General features: G+C 43.3%; 1 protein-coding gene across 1 annotated transcript in view; it reads right to left on the minus strand.

Annotated features, from left to right (window-relative positions):
- Positions 1-3,369, minus strand: part of FAXC (failed axon connections homolog, metaxin like GST domain containing) — a 73,020-nt gene extending 69,651 nt beyond the window's left edge. The window contains exon 1 of the mRNA XM_043591985.1: positions 2,933-3,369. Within this exon, the coding sequence (XP_043447920.1) occupies positions 2,933-3,198 (266 nt within the window). The 5' untranslated portion in view covers positions 3,199-3,369. The remainder of the gene's footprint in view (positions 1-2,932) is intronic.
- Between the last annotated feature and the right edge of the window lie 21,220 nt (positions 3,370-24,589).

Below are 24,589 nucleotides of genomic sequence, written 5' to 3' on the forward strand. Positions count from 1 at the left end.
TCTCTCTCTCTCCGCTCCTCTCCACTGCTTGCGCTCACAAATAAATAAACAAACAAGCTTTAAAAAATAGATAAAATACAATATCTTAAAAAAGAAAGAATACCCACAGAGCAGCAAAACTAGCCCCTCCTCCCAACATGAAGGCTGTCACAGATGACAATGCCTCTGTGTACAGCTGATGAGCGGTTTGTGTATGGAGGTCAGGTGTTGTGGACCTGTGGGCTGCTGTCATTCCCTAAGTTCTCTAGGGCAGGCTGAGCCCAAGTGCCCAACGTGCAAATGAGCTACCAACAACGAAATCATCACTTAGTCATTCACTTTACACACAACACATTTCCAAATGGATTGAATTTAAGATAACTGCTAGGCTATCCCCACTCAAGGAAATAAAGTAGAGGGTTGAGGCAATATTTGTTTTAAAATACTGCAGCGGGAAAAGCATGCACAAAATCCAAACTACTCCTTTGGTTTTATACTCATGAATTTAACTCCCTAAATAATTCTCACTGGCCAGCTTTCCTTTAGACACTGGAGACCTGGCCATACACTGGGGTTAAGTCCATGCAGCAGAAAATTCAAGTGGTCACGACTTTACCGTTGCCCATGACCTCAGACATTGTGATCTTTTCCAGGTGTATTTTCCATCCTGCATATTCCGGATTGTTTGGTTTTGCTTAAACTGAGACAACTGAAACTTAAAGTTCATCCTAAATGGAAGTTTCTGTCTTGTGACCTCCGATGGTCAGTTCCAGACCTTGCTCAGTCTTTCCCCCCTATCTTTTTGTGCCACTAGAGGCTGTCAAAAACTCTGGTCCCCGCCACAGGCCTCGCTTGCCTGAGCAATGCCCCAGTTCTCTACATTTCTCCTCCTCTTCCCCCATCCAAGTTTATTTCACATCGGTACTTTCTAGGAGCCAGTGGTAAAAAAGTACAGACTCCACAGACACACATTCCCAGGTCTGGATTCTACTACTCTTACTGTGTGATCTTGAGCAAGTGTTTTAACCTCCCTCAGCTGTACTCTCCTTATCTACGAAATGGGAATCAAACATCCAACGAGAGCTGTGAGGGATAAATAAGTGCAAGGAAAGCACTTCTATGAAGAGTCCCTACTAAGGGATCAAAAACAGGCAGCCATTTTTATTATGTGCATAATAACAGGGTTGTCTACCCCGTTATAACATATTTCCTACCCAGGGTTTAAACATTTGTCAAGAAACAAAAGTGAATCAACCAAGGATTAAACACGCCTCGATCTAAGTAAGTATCCAAGTAGTCCACTAAGTGGGGAAGGACACTTCTGTGGGCAGAAAGTCTTCCTTGTCCAGCAACCACACCTGCCAGGGCGTGGCCTGCTCCCAGGATGAGCTCTGGGCTACTCCCTATTTCTGCAAGGTCATTAAAGCAAGGTTTAGAGCTGGTTCTATGAAGCTGTGCCTTCACCCCCTCCACAAAGTGTTAAACCGGTGAGAAGTCACACAGTTCTGGATCCTGAAAAGGCTTTGGGCTGGAAGATAACTGAGAAACAACTGGGTTACTGTTTAAAGTACTGCACAAATGTTTTAGTTGTTCATACAGCTTGCCTCCTAACTTGGAATAGAGTTCTAAAACTAGTAGGAAATGATCTAGAGAAATAATCCACTTACAATTTTTTTACTTGGTTCAACTAGATGATTCAAGGCACTGTACTGAGAGAATTCAATGTATATAATACGTTCAAGATAAAACTTCGCAATTATAGCTAAATAATAGTGAAAGCCAGTACTTCCCTCAGACCTAAATGATTTCCCACCCTCTCAAAGACTAGAAATATTCAAAATACCCACGTTAGCCTGTCACCATGCCCAGGAATCCCCACAGGCCTGTTAAAGGTCACCTGTCACTGTCTTTGTTTATAGCCTATTGTGTAGGATTCCCCCGCTGGAAAAGGGCAGTGTGAACACATTTCTCGCTATTTAAAAAATACTGGCCGAAGGATTTTCTGAGCTACTGAGAACCGCTTGCTTCTGGCCTTCTCCCGGGGACAGAGGGCTCAAACGCATGGAAATTTTAACCATAAATCGATGTATCCACAAGCCAAAGGACCATCCCAGGAGCCTATATTATTACCCTACTCAAAGATCTCATGTCGTTCTGGATGTACCAACAGTAGGGGCCTCCATTTCCTGGTATTTCCGAGTCAGTCCTGTAAACATTCTGCGGCAGGGGATGAAACTGTTTACGGCACTGGGTGACTCCCGTGTTCCTGTCAAACACGCCCATGTGCTAGTGCTGTCCTCGGATCTTCTACTGTTCACACAACAATGGCACTGAAACCGGAATATGGTGCTTAGCGTTAAATACCTGATCAGCAGATAACCAGGTTAAGGCTGCATCAAACCTGCACACCACTACAATTGACCATGCCTCTTTAACAGGGACCCGGAGGTCTCTGGAAGCTTTTGCAATTTCAGCCTTTTGATGATGTTGACAGATGGGGAAGGATAGTGGAGAACTAGTAAAAGATAAGGTTAGTGGTTAACATTCCAGCATTATTACCTATAAACAAATAAGGCATTTCATAAAAGTGTAACTTAATATTTCTACAAGGCCTAGTTCTATTGTTGCAAACATTGCACTTAGGATCTTACTAAGGGCATTTCATAACAGACTATTTTGCTCCACAACAACCCAGAGAATTTTTGCTTTTAGCGCCGAAGGATTGGGAGACCAATGTTTTTCCCTCCCAGTACCGGGTTAATTCTCCCGTTAACTCCGAACTGCCCCTCAGGGCAGGTGACCACGGACTGCCTCTAGGGAAAGGTAAGGGCAGGATTCTTGGGCATTTTGGGCGGCGTGACCGAGAGGCTGGCACGGTCCCCCCTCGCGTCAGCCCTGCCCTGGCCAGGTGCCCCTCTCGGCGCCCCTGCGCGGGGCCCTCTCTCCGGCTCACCTAATGACCAGGAGTTCGTGGAGCAGATACGCAGCTGCGGCCAGCAAAGCTCCCCCGGTCAAGTAAAGTGTTTTCTTCCACCAGGGATCGGAGCCCAGCCCTGCCATGATCCCACCGTAATCCTGCAAAGGGAAAGCGATGATGTCCCCATAAAAGGAGAAGGGCTCCTCGGACCCGGCCCACCAGCCGAAGAAGGAGACGCTCTGGTTCCAGCTCAGATCCACCACGCACGGCCTGGACGAGGCAAAGCCAACCCCCCAGTGCATGCTGCGCGGCTGGCTGCGGGCGCCCCTCCCAGGGCCCGCGCCGCCCGCATGGGAAGAGGCCGGCGCGGCCCGGCGCGGGCTCAGCGGCGCGCTGGGGGCGCGGGCGGCGCGGGCGGAGGCGACCGAGGCGGCGGCGGCGGTGGCGGCGGCGGCGGCGGCGAAGGAGCAGGAAGGACGAGGGCCGCGGGCGGCGGGCCTGGCCGGCGGGGCCCCGGGGCCCTGGGCGGCAGCGGCGGCCGCCGGCTCCCCCCGCAGCGGCCTCTCCGCGCCGCTCTTTGTGTCGGCGCCTGGAGAAGGCCGCGTGATGTCATTGCTCCCCGGGGCAGGGAAACAGAGGCGGGATAAAGTCACCTACCCCGCGCCCTGCCCCCGCCCCGCATCTCCGCGGTCCGGCGGCCTCCGCCCCGGCCGGAGCTGCAGGGCTGGGCGCGCCCGGCGGGCTCCGCGCCTCCAGGCGGCACGGCCGGGAACGGCTCGGCGCGCGAGGGTAGGGCTGCGGAGGTGCCTGGAAATGCGGCTCCGCCGGGAGGAAGCTGCAGTCAGGGCCCGGATCTCGGTCCCCCCCAAGCCCCGGCCCGCCCTCCGCCGTCGCTCCAGCCCCTCCCGCAGGCCGGAGAGCGGGGAGCGCGCGGGACTCACCTGAGGCCGCGCCGAGTGGCAGGCAGGAGACGCCACCCGGCGGGGGCTGGGAACGAGCGCCCGGATTAAGGTCGGGAATTAAGATTGTTCTGGCCATCAGAAAGGCGCTGTGTATTTGCATAATTTATAAAAACACTCTTATTACAGGGCACAGTTACCTAGGCTTTGGCCATGTGCTCACGGAGAGGAGAGCTTGTCTGGTTTGACAAGTAACAGCAACAATGCACCCTAGAGAGATTTCCCCTCTGGCAGACCCAGCTCAAGTCTTTCCCCCTTTGAAGTCATTATGGGGAGAACCCGCAGAGGTGGGGTGTTTTGGTTTGTTTTCCTTTTCTTTTCGGTGCAGAAAATCTCGCAAACTCTGTGTGTGTGTGTGTGTGTGTGTGTGTGTGTGTGTGTGTGTGTTTTCAATTTTCTTCCATTAACTTCATGGTTAATTTCATTTTTAAAAGTTCGTAAATCTAGGGGCACCTGGGTGGCTCAGTCAATGCAGCGTGGGACTCTTGGGCTCAGGTCAAGATCTCACAGTTTGCGGGTTTGAGCCCTGCATCAGGCTCTGAGTTGACAGCGTGGAGCCTGCTTGGGATTCTCTCTCTCCCTGTCTCTGTGCGCTTCCTCTCTCTCTCTCTCTCTCTCTCTCTCTCTCTCTCTCCCTTTCAAAATAAATAAACTTAAAAAGATCATAAGTCCAAACAATAGGGTCATGTTTCATGGTTTTATGATATACACATGAATTTTAGCAAGAGCATGGATAGCTTAAAATTGTTTGGAGGAACTGAAAAAGAAATTCAAGTCGGGGATTTATCTATCACTCCCAAGGTGAAAGGATGGATGTGGGAATCCTCCAAGCTTTTTCCTGAGAGGGCGGACACTGGAGTGAAGGAAAGCTCCCCCTTCTCTTCTACTTCCGCTGCCACATCAGCCCTTTAGAAGAGCAGGGAATGCTGTCATATTCCTAAAACATGGACTTTTTGCCAGCCTGAAGGAGATATGGGAGGTACTAAACAGGATTGGGGAGGGGTCCCATACAGCAGTGTGTAGGTACCCCTGACCTCTCTGGAAGAAGGAGTGTGTGTACTCAGAAGTGGAACTCCTTTGAGCAGGTTGTGGGAGTGAAACCCAAGGGCCTGCTGGAGTGACACAGGTGGTCACCAGATTCCTCCAGGGAGAAGGACCAGAAGGCTTCGGGGCCTCGTTCACAAGAAGCAGAGTGGGCAGGTTCGGGATCAGAGCAGAAATGCTCTGTGCCCAGATGAGACAAGGAGCTGACACCAGCCATTCTTCATTCTTCTTCTGTGACCTTCCACAGAGCACTCAGCCTTTGCTCCCATTAAATGTTGAGCCAATATTTAAAAAGTAACCGTTTGTTTTTCGGTACTGAGCTCTATGACTGAGTGTCTAGGTTCAGTCATGGGGATGAGCATAAGTTACCTTCAGTGAAGCCTTCATGGAAGGCAAAAGAATCAATACTGGCAAAATCTGTGTCTGGGAAACAAGTTAGAAACCAGACTAAGCTGAATGGTCTGATCCCAAGAGCCACTTACTGCATTTTACTGTCACAGCTCTTCTGGTAGGCCAACCTACCCCACTCACTCTTGGTGGCCTGTGGACATTCCTGGACTTGTCAGATCCTCTTTGAACATTATGTGGCCTTTGGTTCAAGTGTGGTTTACATTTTCAGAGACACCATGAGGTGAACTATTTTTAGATGCATGTGTAAATAAATTCTGTGAGAAAAACTAGAATATAATCTTAATCTGATGCAGATTAAAAGTTAGCTTTTAGACCTGTGACAGAGAAGAAAGATTATTAAAACTCAGCTTGTATAAAAGTGAAAGGAGGCAGGGGCGCCTGGGTGGCACAAAGTGGTGGGCTCTTGATCTTGGCTCAGGTCGTGATATCACAGTTCTTGAGTTCGAGCCCTGAATCAGGCTCTCCCATGATGGCGACTCAGAGCTTGCCCTGGATTCTATCTCTCCTTCTCTCTGCCCCTGCCCCACGTGTGCGTGTCTGTTTGTCTGTGGGGGTGTGTGCAAGCACACACGCATACACACGCACATGCTCTCTCTTTCTGTCTCAAAATAAATAAACTTTAAAAAAATTTTAAGGGGCGCCTGGGTGGCTCCGTCGGTTAAGCGTCCGACTTTGGCTCAGGTCATGATCTCAAGGCTTGTGGGTTTAAGCCCTGCATCGGGCTCTGTGCTGACAACTCGGAGCCTGGAGCCTGCTTCGGATTCTGTGTCTCCACTCTCTCTGCCCCTCCCCCATTCATGCTCTGTCCCTCTTTGTCTCTCAAAAATGAATAAACGTTAAAAAAATTTTTTTAACATTAATTTATATTTGAGAGAGCATAAGCGGGGGAAGAGACAGACAGAGGGAGACACAATCTGAAGCAGGCTCCAGGCTCCGAGCTGTCAGCAGGGGCTCGAACTTGTGAACTGTGAGATATGACCTGAGCCGAAGTTGGACACTAAAACGACTGAGCCAGCCAGGTACCCCTAAAAAAAATTTTTTTTTTAATTCTCTAAGGTGAAAGGAGGCAGGAATCTCTGAGGAGTCAATAGATACAAGAGGTGGACAGAAGTTTGGTATGAGAACGTGAGAACAAGGCTCTGAGGAAAAGGAAAGCATCTATAGCTGTGAAGGCACAGCAGCCATGCAAGCCTTAGCCAAACTTTGTGCAAGATCAGACTGAGTCCTACATGGAAAAGCTGCTCCACAAAGGGGTGCAATCCAGCCACAAAGAGAAGGAAGGGAGGCAGGGACTCAGCCCCAGAGCAGTGGTGGTGGTGTAACTAACAGCCAGAGGGGAACTGAACAGGACTGGGTTAACAGAGGAGCTGAGGAGATGGACTCTTCAAAGAATGGCCCCTCAGAACCCCCTGTGTAGAGCCAGATCCCAGGCTGAATCCCCAGGGGCTGTGTAGGAACCATGCCCTACAGGGTGAAGGTATAGGGAACTAAATATGTCTGCCTTCCAGCTCCCCTCCTAGGACTCCTTCAGCTACAGAAATGGTATGAAGACCGTGGGAGCCAGATGGACATCTTCACTCCACCCCTTCTGCAACCGCCATCAATTCTGACTGCCTTGGTGTCATAACCATGGATATAAGCTCCACGCTAGAGGGATCTTATTATTTTTCTTTCTCAAGGGCTTTGTTTCACTAATTCTAATTGAGGTTTTACAAGACAGGAAAAGGGAAGGGACTAATACTTATTGAACACCCGTCTGTCGATATTTTTTTCAGTAACTTTTCAAAACAACCTGTATTAGATAAGTATTGCCAATCCATTTACAAATGAGAAAAGTGAGGCAAAGAGACATAAATTAACAAGTTCAATTCCCACAGCTAAGTAATGATAAAGCCTTAATGCCTACCAGTTATACTGTCACCTTTTGAGAAAGGTGGATTCAGACAGCTCCTTATGCCAATATTGCTATGCCTATGTTATGCTTCGCCATGACAATATGACAAGGGACAAGTAAATCAGTGCTTCCCGAACTTGTATATGTATCAGCTGGAGCTCTGCCATTATGATCAAATAAGAAACAATTGATCGGTTCTTCTCCAACATTAGTGTGCAAACATTAGCTTGCATATGAAATACATGGCATCTTTTTAACATACAAATTATTTTTTTAATGTTTATTTTATTTATTTTGAGAGAGAGAGAGGAAGCAGGGGAGGGGCAGATAAAAAGAGAGACTCCCAAGCAGGCTCCACACTTCATCAAAGAGCCCAACGGGGTCTCAATCTTATGAACCATGAAATCATGACCTGAGCTGAAATCAAGCGTCTGCCACTTAACCAACTAAGCTACCCAGGTGTCCCTTAACATACAAATTCTAACTCAGTAGTTCTGGTGTGAGGTCTGAAATTCTGTATTTTTAACAATCTTCCTGGTAAGACTAAACCATACTTTGATTAACAGTGGTCTAGACCAGGGGCGCTTGGGTGGCTCAGTGGGTTAAGCGTCAGACTTCAGCTCAGGTCATGATCTTGGACTCCGTGAGTTCAAGTCCCGTGTCCGGCTTGGTGCTGACAGTTCAGAGCCTGGGGCCTGCTTTGGATTCTGTGTCTCCCCCTCTCTCTCTCTGCCCCTCCCCCACTCATGCTTTGTCTCTCTCACTCTCAAAAATGAATAAATGTTAAAAAAAAAAAAAAAAAAAACAGCGGTCTAGACCACTGGCTTATGAGGAGGATCCAAGAGACTGCCCAAAAGGGACCACCCCAACCCATGTTCTTTTTTTTTTTTCAGTTGGCAAGTGTTTATTTTTGGTTTTAATATTAGTTTAATAGGACTTCCAAAGCAGTTTAATAGGACTTCCAAAGCAAAAATATTGAATTTTATATCATTCCTTTGGATTTCATATCTTTTACATGTTCTTTTTTTTTTTTTCTGTGATTGGCTTTATTTCACTTTGCATAATGTCCTCAAGGTTCATCCATGTTGTAGCATGTGACAGGGTTTCTTTCTTTTTTTTTTTAATATGTAATTTATTGTCAAATTGGTTAAAAACCGAGAACAAACTGAGGGTTGATGGAGGGTGGTGGGAGGGAGTGGAGGGTGGGTGATGGGTATTGAGGAGGGCACCTGTTGGGATGATGCATGTTCTTAATCAACTCAATCAAGCCACAGTTCACGATGAGTTTGGACACCAGACATACATATAAAAGGGTGTATGCAGCAGAATCAGACATGGAGAGAAAATGAATCAAGACTCAAGAAGAGCAATTAGAAGAGAAAGTAATACATATTCCTTGTGAGAGGTCCTAGCCTAAGTGCTATAAGGTGACAGAAGAAGTCACGGGGCAGGAGAGTTGGGAGTGGGGGGGAGTGGTAGGGGAGAAAAGGGGGAAAACACAGGATCCTAGGAGATTAGCGTTAGCAGAGCACCTTTTTCAGGTGCCAACACAAAGAGCACAAACAAATGAATACAATGTTTTTATAAATTTCATTGACACTTGAAAAAATTTTCATTTAAGTATGATACTTTATGTTTCAAAATATAGTTTAAAAGATTTAAGGCCTTGCTGCTGGGGTAATAAGTGGATGTGATGTTGGTACTATTGCTGGTCTTACATAATAAAGTTTAAGATGCCACTTTATTAAAATATCTCTAAAATATTAAAAATTAAAATGTTATTCAAAAAATAAACAATTGAATTGATAATGTTACCCTAGATTTTATTGTAAAGCTTCTGCTTTCTTGGCTTGACTTGTGGAGAAGAGATCTAATACCACCCTACCCAGATACCCTGAATCTTCACCAACATTAAAGCTGAAAGCCAGTATATCACCATAAGGTGACTTTGCCTGTCTACTTTCTGATTGGCTGGATGTGAGCATCTTCTAAATCTTTATGTAACTATTAGAAAACATTTTCTGCAAAATGGAGTTGATGCTGAGAAAAGATATGCAAATAATAACTAGGCTCAGATGAGTGATGGGCAATTGAGAAGGTGGGTCACAAGAAGGGTTTGGAGGGCCCCTGGGCGGCTCAGTTGGTTAAGCATCTGACTTTGGCTCAGGTCATGATCTCACAGTTCATTAGTTCAAGTCCCCCATCAGCTGAGCTCGAGCCCTGTTTCAGGCAAACACAAGCCCCACTTCAGATGAGCTCCACTTCTCTCTCTCTCTCTCTCTGCCTCTTGTGGGATTCTCTCTCTCTCTCCCTCTCTCTCTGCCCTTTACTCACTTCCAGCACTTTCTCTCTCTCTCTCAAAAAAGATGAAAGAAAGAAGAAAGAAAAAAAGAAAGAAAAGAAAAGAAAAAAGAAACAAAGGAGGAAACAAGGAAAGAAAGAAGGAAAGAGTTTAGAGATTTTGAGCTGGGGCAGTGCATTCGTTTGCTAGGTCTGTCATTACAAAGTACCATACCCTGGGTGGCTTAAACAACAGAAATTTATTTCCTCATAGTTCTAAAGGCTAGAAGTCCATGATCATGGTGCTGGTGGGGTTGATTTCTTCTGATGGCCATATTCTCCCTGTGTCTTTATATGATCTTTCCTCTGTATGTCTGTGTCCTAATTTCCTCTTCTTATAAAAACACTAGGCATATTGGATTAGGTCTACCCTAATGACCTCACGTTACTTTAATTACCTCTTTGAAGATCTATCTCCAAATACAGCCGCATTTTGAGGTACTTCAACATATGGATTTTAAGGGAACAGAATTCAGCCCATAACAGCCCGTAGAATGCTCAAATGGAGATGTCTCCAACTGTGAGGTTTAGAAAAGAGATTTGGGCCCAAGATCGAAATGTCTGGGGGTCATTAAAGGCAAAAAGAGTAGATATGAGAATGTGAAGTTCAATGCTGTGTGAGAGGAGAGAGGGCCAAGGATAGAACCCTGAAAACAACACATCTAGTGATGGCCTAAGGAAGACAGACCCATCCAGGACATTGAGAAGGAGAAAGGGCCAGGAAGGAAGCCAGATGGGTGTTGGGGCTGCAAAAACCAAGGTGTCTCAAGAAAGTATGAAGTGGGATCAGTAGTGTTACATGTTCCCAAAAAGTAGAGTAAAATAAATTTAGCCAGAAGCACTAACATTACTGATCTTGGTGGCCAAGCACATTCAAGTGTCAAGGGAATAGAAGCTAGGTTTGAAAAATGAAGGAATGATGGGGCGCCTGCGTGGCTCAGTCAGTTAAGCGTCCAACTTTGGTTCAGGTCATGATCTCACGGTTCATGGGTTTGAGCCCTGCACTGGGCTTGGTGCTGACAGCTCAGAGCCTGGAGCCTGCTTCAGATGCTGTGTCTCCCTCTCTCTCTGTGCCCCTCCCCCACTCACACTTGGTCTCCCTGTGTCTCTCAAAAATGAATAAATGTTAAAAAAATTAAAAAGAAAAAAAAAGGAAAAATGAAGGGAAGCAGGTAAGTGTAGATAACACCTGTCATGAATTTGGCTGTGAAAGCAGAAAGCAAAGGTGATCGTTGGAGGGGGAAATAAATATTTCTCCATTCTTTAAGAGATTATGTAATTTATTTATTTTTTTTAAATTTTTTTTTTCAACATTTATTTATTTTTGGGACGGAGAGAGACAGAGCATGAGCAGGGGAGGGGCAGAGAGAGAGGGAGACACAGAATCGGAAACAGGCTCCAGGCTCTGAGTCATCAGCCCAGAGCCTGACGCGGGGCTCGAACTCACGGACCGCGAAATCGTGACCTGGCTGAAGTCAGACGCTTAACCGACTGCGCCACCCAGGCGCCCCTGTAATTTATTTTTAATATAAATACACAAACAGTGCAAAATTCAACAGCTATAAAGAAGAATGCAATGAAAGGTAGATCTCTCTGCCAGGACTCTCCCCTTGCCTCCAGATGTGCTCTCTTCTCCACCCTGCTCCTCGCCCCAGAGGCTGGACTTCATGAAGGACATCAATGATTTCCTTGCACTGTGGCTTTTGGTTGTATGCACAGAAACGTCCCTCATACGGTTTGTCCCATGACAGAGGTTGGAAGGCAGGAGGAGAGTAGGGAAGCTGTGAGTAAGCCATAGTGTCTTCTCCTGTAGTCACCATAGGGCCATGGCTCCTATCACGCAGGTCCCTCTACACTGCCACCTTCTGTGGGTTTCAGGAAAGTCCACACACCTTCAGCAGGAGCCATGGTAATGACTTCTGCTGCTGCCTTCCCTGGGGTGCAGTTTTGTAAATAGTCCTTTTTTTGCCCCTCTTCAAAATACCCACTTTAAATGTGCTTTCAGTTGTTCGCTAGGATTCTTTTCTTTTTTTTAATGTTTATTTATTTTTGAGAGAGAGAGAGAGAGAGAGTGTGAGGCAGAGCAAGGGCAGAGAGGGAGACAGAGGATCCCGAAGTGTGCTGGGGCTTGAACTGAGAGATGATGGAACTGAGAGATCATGAGCCGAAGTCAGACGCTTAATCAGCTGAGCCACTCAGGGGCCCCTCTTGCTGGGATTCTAAGACACACAGTCGCCCTCCTAACTTTGTTCTTGTTACCCAGTTCCCCTCCCCAGACACAAATATAGCCATCACCTTCTGTGTTTATTCCTAGAGACATTCCATGCATTACAAAAGCATTTTCTATACATACATGTACCTATATATATGCATATATTGTTTTAAATTATTTTTACACAAATTTGTATCATTAACTGCCTCTCCTGCACATTACTTTCTTTTCCTTTTTATCTTAAATATGGAACTTCTAAGCTTCCTGATTCTTTTTTTCTATAGTTGCACAGAATATAGTGGTTATACATGCACATACACACACACTTCTGCATACGTTTATATTTCTAGAAGTGGAATTTCTGGGTCAAAGGAGCCATGCATTATAATTAGGATATATATTGCCATATTGCCCTGCATAGAGGGCAATTTAAACTCTCAATAGTTTTGAAACTGTTTCCTCATATGTCCCCTTACCACACATTTTCTTAAATCCTTTGATCATTCCTAATTTGGTAGGTGAGAAAAGTGTCTCATTTGGTTTAAAAAAATTATTTTAATGTTTATTTATTTTTGAGAGAGACAGAGTGTGAGCAGGGGAGGGACAGAGACAGAGGGAGACACAGAATCCAAAGCAGCTCCAGGCTCTGAGCTGTTAGCGCAGAGCCCAACGCAGGGCTTGAACTCACGAACCGTGAGATCATGATCTGAGCTGAAGTCAGATGCCTAACCGAGCCACCCAGGTGCCCCTCATTTTGGCTTTAAATTTACGTTTCTCTTGTTATGTGTGAGGTTGGGTGCATTTCTTTAAAATACATTTGTACTGACTTTTCAGTGAACTCTTCATTTTTTACTGGGTTATAAGAACTTTTTAACTGGTTTATATGAGCTTCTAATTGGAAAAAAAAAACTATGAATTGATTTGCAAATATTTTCCCAGCTTGTTATTTTTCCTTTTTTTTTTTTTTCTTCTATGGCTTCTTGGTTTTCTATCATAGTTTTAGACAGGCTTCCTCCTCAGACTGGGATGTTTCAGTCCACAATTTCAGATACTATTAGGTGACTTCAAGTGCTGGGGGTGTCCATGAAGGTAGAAGCCTCTAGAGACAAGGTTCTGTTGCTGCTGAGGTAGGACACAAACCATCCACATAGACATTGAAGTTTCTCAGGAAAATGGGAGAACATGGGAAGGGGAAGGAAAAAAAAAAAGATGCTGTGATTGAAGGGAGTGACCAGAAGTGGGGAATGGCAGCAGAGTAGTGAGGACAGGACAGCTAGACTTGAGGCTTGGAGACACAAGAGCTTTGTGACACAGAGTAATAAGCCATGAGTAAAGAGGACACAAACTCCCATCTCTCAACTCTGAGAATGGGAAACTTCCTCTCAAAATGGCTCCAGATGAAATCAAGTCCTCAGAGGTCAAAGTAGGAGGTAAAGAAAACTTCAGTGAAGGCTTGAGAAATAGGGCAATTGGTAAATCATGAAAGGTGGCTTAGAGGTTGCAGCAGGAAGTGTAGAAGAGGGGAGGTTGAGTCAGACAAGAAGAACTCAAGAAACAGTCTTGAGTAGAGATTATAGAAAAGATTCGGTATGGGGTGTCTAAATCCTGGGCAGTGACTGTGGTTAGCAGGGACCCTTACTGGGCTACAAGAATGAATGTTAAAAATGTCTGTCCCCAGCAGGTCCCTGGAGCAGTAACACCTGGGCTGGAACGGGTCAGTTTGTCATCTCGGGAGCACAGAGAGATTTGCCTCTAGAAGGGTTAAGTTTCAGCCTCCTTTGGTTGGTTCTCAGGGAAAGTTCTGGATCCTAAACTGACGGGTCTGTGGGTGCTCAAGTAAATAAACAGTGGCCTGCAAGGGCAAAGGCCTGTCACTAGGAGGTGGGTCTGCGTGCCTCCTTGTGGTACGTGTGAGGGTGGGGTGGCTGAGGGCAGAGAGGTGAGCTGCTTGGGGGTCACACTGCATCAAAGCCCTTCCCTTAAGCTCTTTGATAATGTAGTTGAGTGTTTCTCATCCATTCATCCATCCACCTAGCCATCTACCTATTAATCTATTTATCTCTATTAAAAATCAGCAATCTTTTTTATGAGTCGGAATTCTTTAAATATTGCAGAAATCTGATTGTTCATTAATTCAGACTGGCCCTCCACCATGCCATCCGGACAAACTAAGTCTAAAAAACAGAATCCCAGAACATCTCTTTGATTCAATATCAAAGAATGACCAAAAATGGGGCACCTGGCTGGCTCAGTCAGTAGAGCACACGACTCTTGATCTAGGAGTTGTGAGCTCCAGCCCCACATTGGGCATACAGCCTACTAAACAAACAAACAAACAAAAAGAGGCAATTTAAATATCCCAGTTTTTGCCTTTCACAACTTTTGACAGTCTTCATGTTCACTTTTACAGGTACAGGCAAAAGATGGAGTGACCATATTTTTCTTTTCCTGACATACTCTGCCAAGTAAAGACTATGTTTCCCACTGCAGTATTTTACTACAGTGAATTTTAACCTTTTTGTGTGGCCATAAATTCTTTTGAGACTCTGATGAGGGCTATAGAAACATCCTCGGCAGAAAATTCCATGCACACAAACACAAATGTTTGTCTGTTTTTTAAGTAGGCTCCATGCCCAACTGGGGTAGAACTCATGACCCAAAGATCTAAACTTGTATGATCTACCAACTGAGCCAACCAGGTGCCACCCCCCTGCCCTCGTCACACACACAATTTTGTGCCCTATTTCAAGTGGTTCCTGGAACCTCAGAAGCCTGTCTGTAGGCCTCAGACACCACAGGGACTGTCTTAGAGTTAGGAAAACAAATGGAGATCTCACATGATATCAGTGAGCTCTATGTCCATTAGGTTCTGTCAACAAGAAACGAAAACTCAAATCTAACAAAATGGAAACATCTGGTATCCATATTTACCTTGTAACTCTTCACCCGCACCACCCCCCCCCCCTCCCACCCCCTCAGCTCTGCCGCATCATCTTGAGAACATATTTTCTTTCTTTGGGTCCAACTGGTGCCTTTTAGCTCCTAAACAGTGGCTCATTTATAAGTGCTCATCCTTTTCTTGCTGGGACACAAAGGCTTTATTGATCTCACAATAAATTCTTTTGCTTGATTTTCATGCAAATCTTCAGTGTCAGGATTTTTTTTTTTTTTTTGATACAGAGAAGGCTTGCATGGCATTTCCATCTCATTAATTATAATCAACTAAGAATCTCCTTTCTAATAAAGTCACATTGTTAAGTTAATAAAAGCAATTACGTGTTGGTTGTACTTCCTTCCATTTGGTCTTATTTCCATCTTTATTTCTACATCCATATTTTCTTAGGATTCTCAGATTTTGGACTTATTTCTGTAAGCCTATAATGATACAAATATGTTTTATGGAATTGCAGGGACTGCACCAGTCCAAGTTTGAAAAGTATTTCCAGTAAGCATAACTTGCCCCTGTGCCTGGTTACCAGCAGTCTCCCTAAATCTCTACCTGATGCCTCTCAATGTTGTTCCAGGTCAACAGTAGCATGGAAACCCTCTCGAGTGTCCCTAGTATACATCATAAAGACATTCCAAACAGTGTCCAACACTGTGACTTTTTGCTTGACTAAGATATTTTTGATATGTAGTATTTTAATACTTTTCTTCCATTTATCATTAATACAGTAGCAAAACCTGTAGCTATAATATAGAAAGTAAGGATATAATTTTATTCTGGGTCTTTAAAGCATTTTATCAAGTTGCAATTAGTAGCATGTTGTAGTTATAGTCACAGAAATGTAACAAAGCTCTAAGAGAACTAAGGCAAATAGCCCAGACTACAGACCTTGTGAAGCTCTGTTTGACTGAAATGCTTGAAGATGTTACCTTGCCTACAGACAATTCAGATATGTGATAATAAGCCAGTTGTGTGTGGTCATACTACTACTATGACCATAGAATGTCACAGATATCAGGGACAAGTATAAAAGTAGTGAAGGTCACAGGCTCAGGAATCAGACTGCCTGGGTTCAGATCCTAGTTGCATCTTGATAGTTGTGTAATGCTGAACACAGTTTAATAGCCCTGTGAAACTGGAGTGGACAGCAGTCCCTACCTCACGGGACTGCTGTGAAGTTTAAATGAGGTAATACACACAGAGGCCTTCACACAAGGTCTGGTGTTCCATAAAAGCAAAAGATTACAATAAGTGGCCAATATTACTTATGGATCCTTTTTTTTTTTTTTTTTTTTTTTGGGACAGAGAGAGACAGAGCATGAACGGGGGAGGAGCAGAGAGAGAGGGAGACACAGAATCGGAAACAGGCTCCAGGCTCCGAGCCATCAGCCCAGAGCCTGACGCGGGGCTCGAACTCACGGACCGCGAGATCGTGACCTGGCTGAAGTCGGACGCTTAACCGACTGCGCCACCCAGGCGCCCCTGGATCCTTTTTAAAAAACAGTATGAGACAGGATTCACATTAGTTGATGAAGAATTTCTTTGCTAGACCAATTCAGTATCACAATATTCATTAACATTTTCTCTATTTTGAAACTTCCAAAATGACAGAAAAATTGATGGACTAGTACAATGACTATATGTACACCCTTCATCAAAATTCACCATTTGGTAACGTTACTACATATACTTTCTCTGTGTTTATACACAAGCACACACACACTCCCAGAAACCTAAATAAATATAGCTTTTCCCAAACTCCTGAAAGGTACTTAACCTGTCTTTATCCACTGTTCTCATTTTCTCCTTATCCTTTTCTAACAATATGGCCTGTTTTCATTTTTAAACCCTTTGGGTTTTTAAAAATTTTTTTAATGTTTATTTATTTTTGAGAGAGAGAGAGAGAGAGAGAGAGAGAGAGAGAGAGAGATTGTGAGTGGGGGAGGGGCAGAGACAGAGGGAGACACAGAATCTGAAGAGGCTCCAGGCTCTGAGCTGTCAGCATAGAGCCCAACATGGGGCTCAAACTCATGGGTTGTGAGATCACGACCTGAGCCAAAGTCAGACACTTAACTGACTGAGCCACCCAAGCACCCCTTCATTTTTAAATCCTTTGGATGAGAGTTGCAGATATCTTGTTTTTCAGAACCTATATATCCAACTACTATACGCAGTTCCTAAGAATAAGGACATTGTCTTTCAAAAACACAATGTTATCACACATAAGAAAGTTCATAATGGGGGCACCTGGGTGGTTCAGTCGGTGTCCGACTGTTGATTTTGGCTCAGGTCATGATCCTAGGGTCCAGGGTCACGGGATCAAGCCCTGCATCAGGCTCCACACTGAGCATGGAGCCTACTTAAGATTCTCTCTCTCTCTCTCTCTCTCTCTCTCTCTCTCTCTCTCTCTCTCTCTCTCTCTCTCCCCCTCTGCCCCTTCCCCTGTCCGCACATGCTCTCTCTCTAAAAAAAAAAAAAAAGGAAGAAAAAAAAAAACAGTTCATAGTAATTCCATAAAGTTATCTCAGATCTAGTCTATGTTCAAATTTATGCAATTGTCTCAAAAATATTTTATAGGTGATTTGTGATTGCTGTTCTATTCAAAATCCAATCAAAGTTCTTGCATTGCACTGATCACTTTCAATCTACACCCCAGTACGGGTCAGGTAACTTGTAGAATGTCTCACATTTTGGATTTGACTTTTCCCTTATGGACAGTTTCTTTTAGCTTGTTCCCAGTGCCCCTGTAGTCCTGACTCCCTGTGCCTAAAGTCGGCCACTCCTGTAAGGATCCCTAAATCACTGCTTTCCTTTGCAAGGGATCTTCCCTTCAATAAATATTTGTTTAGGTTATTTACTCCCACCCACTAAATGGTAATACTGACTCTAGGTTCGGATGTTATGGTAAGGCAAACTATAATAAACTAAGATTTGATTTAGCTGTGATAGAAAACGCAAGCAGCGGTAGTTTATTTTTTTTTTTTAACGTTTATTTATTTTTGAGACAGAGAGAGACAGAGCATGAACGGGGGAGGGTCAGAGAGAGAGAGGGAGACACAGAATCTGAAACAGGCTCCAGGTTCTGAGCTGTCAGCACAGAGCCCGACACGGGGCTTGAACTCACGAACTGCGAGATCATGACCTGAGCCATCGGACGCTTAACCGACTGAGCCACCCAGGTGCCCCTTGCAGGGGTAGTTTAAACAAGCTGATATTCATTCATTCTCTCTCTCCCCTTTCCTCTCTTGTTCCCTTCCTCCCTACCTCCACTCTCTCTTTTCATCAAAGTCTGGAGGAGGACAGCCTCAGGCTGATACAGTAATGCACTTATCAGGCTCCTCTGACTTGGTGCTCCAGCTCTGGGTCTGAGCTGATTGTTCCAATTCAAGCCACCATGTCTCCTTTCAGCCAGCTGGAGGGAGGAAAGGCAAGAAAAAGTGCACTCTCTCTACTGACACTTCGTGGAAGTTCATATACCATTTCCACTAACATCTCATTGGCCATAATTAAGTTATATGGCCACATCTAGCTTCAGGGAAGGTCAAGAAATGTAGCTAAAATAAGGGGTCCTGTTGCTACAGAGGGAAGAAGAGATTTAGGGGACACTCACTAGCCTTGGCCAACTCTATTAACAGAGACAGGTGGTCAAGAGGCAGGTGGTCAAGAGGCACCACTGAGAGGGGTGCCTGGTGGCTCAGTCGGTTAAGCATCCAACTTCAGATCAGGTCATGATCTCACAGTTCATGGGTTCAAGCCCCATATCGGGCTCTGTGCTGACAGCTCAGATCCCGGATCCTGCTTCAGATTCTGTGTCTCCCTCTCTCTCTGCTCCTCTCCTGTTCGTGCTCTGTCTCTCTCTCTCTCTCTCTCTCTCAAAAATAAATAAACATCAAAAAAATTAAAATAAAAAAGAGGGTCACTGAGAAATCATCACAGGGAAGAAAAAAGGGAGACTCTTCAGGCATTGGAAATGAAAACAGACCATATTCTTAGAAAAAGATAAGGGAAATTGAGACTAAAAAGAGAGGTAGATTAAATACAGAACCTCAAGAAAAACTGTATTTATTTATTTGGGTTTTTGTGAAGGTAGTAGCAGCCCCAAGGTAAAGTAAATGTGCACAGCTTATCATTTAAAAATAACCAGTAATAACCTGTTGGATTATCCAAATTATTTGACTTCATTGAAATTTCACTGAAATATATTACTAGCATTTCATTCACTCATTTTCCCATTCAACAAACAAATATCAAGGTCCAGGCACTGAGCTAGGTCAGGGCATATAACAGTGAAACAGGACAATGGTCCAGCCCACATAGTGTGTATATGAAACAGAATTTAATCAACTATTTACACAAATAAATCTAAGTCTATAATTATGTTAAGTGCTACCAAAAAAAGGGAAAATGGTATAATGTTAAAAGAGGTATCTGCCCTAGTCAGGAATGTTCCCAGAGGAGGTGATGCTTCCGAGAGGAGGTGATGCTTGGGCTGAGGCCTGAAGAAGTACAATGAACTAAGTGGGGGAGGCAGGACGCTGGTTAGGGAGTTTGAATGTGCTTGAGCAGAGGGAGAACTGAGCGGAATGTAACCACACCGAGACTTGAGACAAAGAGTGAAACGCTACTCTGGCTGGCTACCTTTCTTATAAGCAAGACAGGAAGTAAGAAAATATGCATGTATCTGTTTATTTGTGTAAAACATGTATGTACACGCATATGTGACAAACCAAAAAAATAATGCACTTGGGTACCTGCCGTAAGTGGGACTGAAGTGGAAAGAATGAGATGTATGAGGTATGGGAGTAGAAAGGACAGGGGGGAGTAACAGTTCTCGGAGTAGAACTGCTTGTATAGTTCTGACTTTTAGAGACATGTTAATGGCACATACCCTAAAAGTAAATAATTTAAGTCAGCCAGGATGTTGGGGAGGGAGAACCCAAAAAGTAATACAAATAGCAACACATGAACCTAACTGAATACATATGATTAGAAACTAATTACAATGAACAACATAACCAGACTGAGGTGGATGGGGAAGAAAAGAACTAACTCAATGTAACTTTAGAAAATAGTATTTTAACTATATATACTAAGGTTAAATTAAATTTGTTTCTTGGGGTGCCTGGGTGGCTCAGTTGGTTGAGCAGCCAACTCTTGATTTTGGCTCAGGTCATGATTCCAGGGTCATGGGATCAAGCCCTGTGTCAGACTCTGTGCTGAGATTCTCTCTCTCTTCCTCTACTTGAGATTCTTTCTGTCTTCCTCTACCTCTCTCCCCCACTTACGAGTACTCTCACTGTCCAAAATTAAAATAATAATAAATTGTTCTCATAGGAGTATGAGTTAGCAATTGTGAAATGATGAGTAATTCTAGGATTGAGAAAATAAGTAAAATAAAGAAAGAAGAAATTCTAGAATAAATCCTGTGATGTTGGACTGACATCAGAGGTATCAGAATGAATTCACAGTCATACACACACGGGGGGCTCCTGGGAGTGGGGAGAGAAACAAGTATAGATGTGTGCAGGAATATATATTCATATACCTAGCTCTGTCTGCCGAGGGGATCTAGAAGCAATGACACCCAGTAATATAAGGACACTTAGTGCTCAGATCTTGGTTTCTAAATACTATTCTCCAGGAAAAGGAATTGGGACTCCTTGAATGCCAGGGCTAGATCAGGACAAATACAAGTTGAGCCTGGAGTACCTGTGACACCAGACGTGAGAAAGTGCTTGAAAAATTGCAGGGACATGAAAGGATATGAGAAGGGTTTCCAATGGCCAAATCTGGGACAATTTAAGTAATGACAATGATAGCAATAGGTTATAACCCATATAAGACAATGTCCATGAGTCCATACTAATAAAAACAAATAATTAAATCAATGAGGAAATGGGGGAGAAGGGACAGTTCTTTCTTTCAGAATTCCATTAATAAGTGTAGATGATGAAAATTACCACTAAACAAACACCACAGTCATAAGTGTTTCAAGAATCATCAATGGATCATAAAACTAGTGGGCAGAAGCATGAAAAACAGAGTATGTACATATTCTCAAAGTATCTCACAATAAGGTAAGATACATCATACAGGGAAAAAAATATAACTTATGGTGAAGAAATCTGCTAGACACCACCTTAGCTGAATGATCAAGCTTAACATCACCAGTAACAAGACATACTGACATCATGTGTCTCCTGACAGGATGCCCTGAGAAAGGCACATCATTTCGGTGATGTTCTTGCCAAAAACACATTACCTGAATTTAATTGTGAAGAAAAATCAGAAAAACAAACAAGTTGAGGTACATTTTAAACAAATGTCCAGTGCTATGTCAGTCTCAAAGTCATGAATGACAAAGACAGAAAGAGGAACTGTCCCAAATTAAAGAAGACTCAGACATGACAATTTAATGCAATGTGGGATCTTGTTTCCCCCTAAAAAAGACACTAATGGGACAATTAATAAAACTTCAATAAGATTTGTAGATTAGGTTGTAATCTACAAATTAGAAATGTGTCAAAGTTAATTTTCTGGGTTTATTGTATTTTGGTCAAAGATAACATTTGGGAAGCTGAATGAAGGGTATATCGGAACACTTTGAATTATTTTTGGAACTTTTTTTGTAAGTCTCAAATTATTTTATAATTATTTTTAAACTTTTTTAAAAAGTTTTATTTATTAAGAAAGAGAGAGAAAGAGAAAGCAGGGGAGGGACAGGGAGAGAGAGAGAGAATCCCAAGCAGGCTCTGCACTGTCAGCACAGAGCCTGATGCAGGGCTCAAACTCATGAACCGTGAGATCATGACCTGAGCTGAAGATGCCTAACCGGCTCAACCACCCAGGCGCCCCTTTAATTATTTTTAAATGCAAAGTTTAAGATAATGCGAAAGAACTATAACGGACTCTTCTGTTACTGAAATCCAGCATATACTTGTCAAAAAATAAACAATGAAGCTTGAGAGGCAGGCAGGGCCAGATCATGTCTGGACTTGGTAGCCATGTTGAGGGATTTAGGTCTTTTACCTTAGGAGCAATGAAAAACCACTGAAGGGTTTTAAGAAGAGGCTGGCATTGAGTTTGTTCATCAGTGAGGGCCCAAACAGGAAACAGATGGCATATCTGAAATAAGATAATTTGAGGAAGATTTATTTACAGAAAACTATAAAAGTGTGGGTATAGGGAGCCATCCAACTAAAGCCAACAGGTGGGTAGAGCAAAAAAAGGGAACTCAAGCTGATAAGGAGCAGTTAGTCAAAGAGGGTGAAGTCCTGAAAATAAAGGAGAAAGGTAAAAGAAGGGAGGTAATCAACAAAGTCAATGAGTAAAAGCTGAAACGTGGTCTCTAGGTATAGTCACCTGGTCAATTTGTGACTGTGGTGAGAACAGTTTCAATAAAACAATAATGGAGGAAGGCAGACCAGAGTAAGCTGAGAAGTTACAGAATGAGGAAATGGAGACAACTCTTTTGATATGTGTGGCTGTGTTGGGGAGGGGAAGGAAACATAGGACAGACATCATTCCGTAAGCTTTCCAATTATCCATTGTGAAATCAACTGGAACAGTGGGAACACCTTGAACAAATTTTCTAAAGCAAGATACCTACAAAGAATGGCTCTCTGTGGAGTCTGAAGCTTATCTACAAAATGACTCTGTTAACAAATCATAATCAAACAAAATGTTCAACCTTAGTACCCAAATGGCATCCCTCCCGTTTTCCAAATCCAAACACGTTCATCAAAAAATAGAAAGTCTCTTAAGATCACAGGTTGCAACGATATTGACGTTTTCATTTGAGAGCACTCAGGCATGATTTAGGGGACAAAGTGATAGCATTTCTAGCGCCGCAAGCAAACGTCCAGACATAAATTAAAAGATTGAAAGAAGATTCTTTTGTTATGTTTTGTCCTCAGGAAAAATATAGACCACACAAATACAGCAATGTTTTACATCCCTGCATAGCACCTATTTTCCCCAGAACATAGTAACTTTGGGAAAAATCAAAGGTTTAGTAACAACTGCCATTGCTTTTTATTCTAGTCTCTTAACCACGTTAGTTTCTAGAATCCTGACTCTAGAAGGCTCTTTCAGGTTCCAAAGGGGTTTAGCATATATGTGCTGGGTGCTGGATCCCACTGCTCCTTGTGCAAGTTTTGGGAAAAGCGACACTACTTGACCTCTCTTTTGTCACCACCTGTCTTGCCATGTTCCTGCCATCATTCATAGCTACTTCTAAGTGCTGAAAGTTTCGTTCTCCTAGTGCTTGTAGCATTTTGAGCCAACCTTAAATGGTCTAATAGTTTTGATCATTGTAGTCTCACTGAGCAATCTGACTCCCTCCAGGACCACAGGTGGTCCATGGTCCAGGTGACTTCCTAGCTTCCCACAGTTGTTCCCTTCACCCCAAACTAAGACTGCCTGCCAATTCACCTTCTTACTCTCTCAGCCTTGTTCTTTTTCATTCTAAGACAGGGTTACAGTCTCTTTTGCTGGACTCTGAGTCATAAAGTCTCCATCATTTTTTCTTGCAAGACATTCTCATGAACCCAGAGTTCCTCAGGGAAGGTTTGCAGATTAAACTCCCCAGCATAGCCTAATTGCTAGATTACTGCTTTTCAAAAGGTGGTAGTTCTCAAAATTAAAAATTTGCAGCTGGGCAATCCTCACTCTACAAATATACATTTTAAAAAACTGTAGTATCTTTTTTAGCCCATTTCTCCTGAAATTTGGTTGAAATTGACCTGAAAGGTCAAATTAGGTTATACACGGAGGGCATGAAATTTTCATCGCTTCATTCCACTGGAAGTCAAGTGAAACACCGAAGTAGCTGATACTGAATCATCCTGAATTTCTAGCACTTAACAGTGTATTTTTAATAACTGAAAGTTAGTGTTTTCTTTCCTCTAAAATAAATATATTTGTTTGGGGGACTGCTTTTTAATCAATTTCAGTGCATGGTTCTTAGATTAATCTTTTATACCAACACTTTTTTTTTTTCTAAGAGAAAGAACAAGGAAGCTTTGTTTTTGTAATAAAACTGCTAGAATTCAGACTAAGAATCTAACTTTAAATGGAGGTCAATGGAAGCTCCTAATTTTTAGCACCCTAGTTACACAATAGCATTTGTGTGGGGCACCTGGGTGGCTTAGTCGGTTAAGCATCTGACTTCGGCTCAGGTCACGATCTCGAGGTTTGTGAGTTCGAGCCCCATGTCAGACTCTGTGCTGACAGCTCAGAGCCTGAAGCCTGCTTCAGACTCTGTGTGTGTCTCTCTCTCTGCTGCTCCCCTACTCACTCTATCTCTCCCCCTCTCTCTCAAAAATAAATAAATATTTTTTTTAATTAAAAAAATCTTATGGTAAGTAAATAAATACCTGATTTCATTAAAAAAATTTCACAGTAGCAAGTGAAATTAAATTTCCTCTTTTAATTCTTTAAATTTCAGTTTTCTCCCCTAAAATACTTTTGAGAATAAGCAAATGATACGCCAAGATGGCTGCGAAGTGTTTGCCTGGAGAGCTCAATCTAACAGTGACAAAGGAAGATAGAAAACATGAGCTTAAAGGTAAAAATGCTAGGAAGTTAAAAGCTTACCTTCTACCTGGGTCACATGAATTCAGTCCATGTTTGTCACACTGGGTCAACAGCCTCTATGAATGTCCTTATATAGCATCGGGACTTTCAGAAAAAGCCAGAGACTCTCAAATTTCAAGAGGCATAAAAATATATTTCAAGTCAGTCCCTTTAATTATAAAAATGTTAGCCAAAGAAGAAAATATCCATGACTGAATTTTTAATTGAGTCTTAAAAAGTCCTTTCTACTTAAAAAAAAAAAGTCACAATAAAACATTTATGGAACTGTATAGAAGAAGTATGTCCAACA

The sequence above is a fragment of the Prionailurus bengalensis genome, chromosome B2, assembly GCF_016509475.1.
Source record: "Prionailurus bengalensis isolate Pbe53 chromosome B2, Fcat_Pben_1.1_paternal_pri, whole genome shotgun sequence".
NCBI lineage: Eukaryota > Metazoa > Chordata > Mammalia > Carnivora > Felidae > Prionailurus > Prionailurus bengalensis.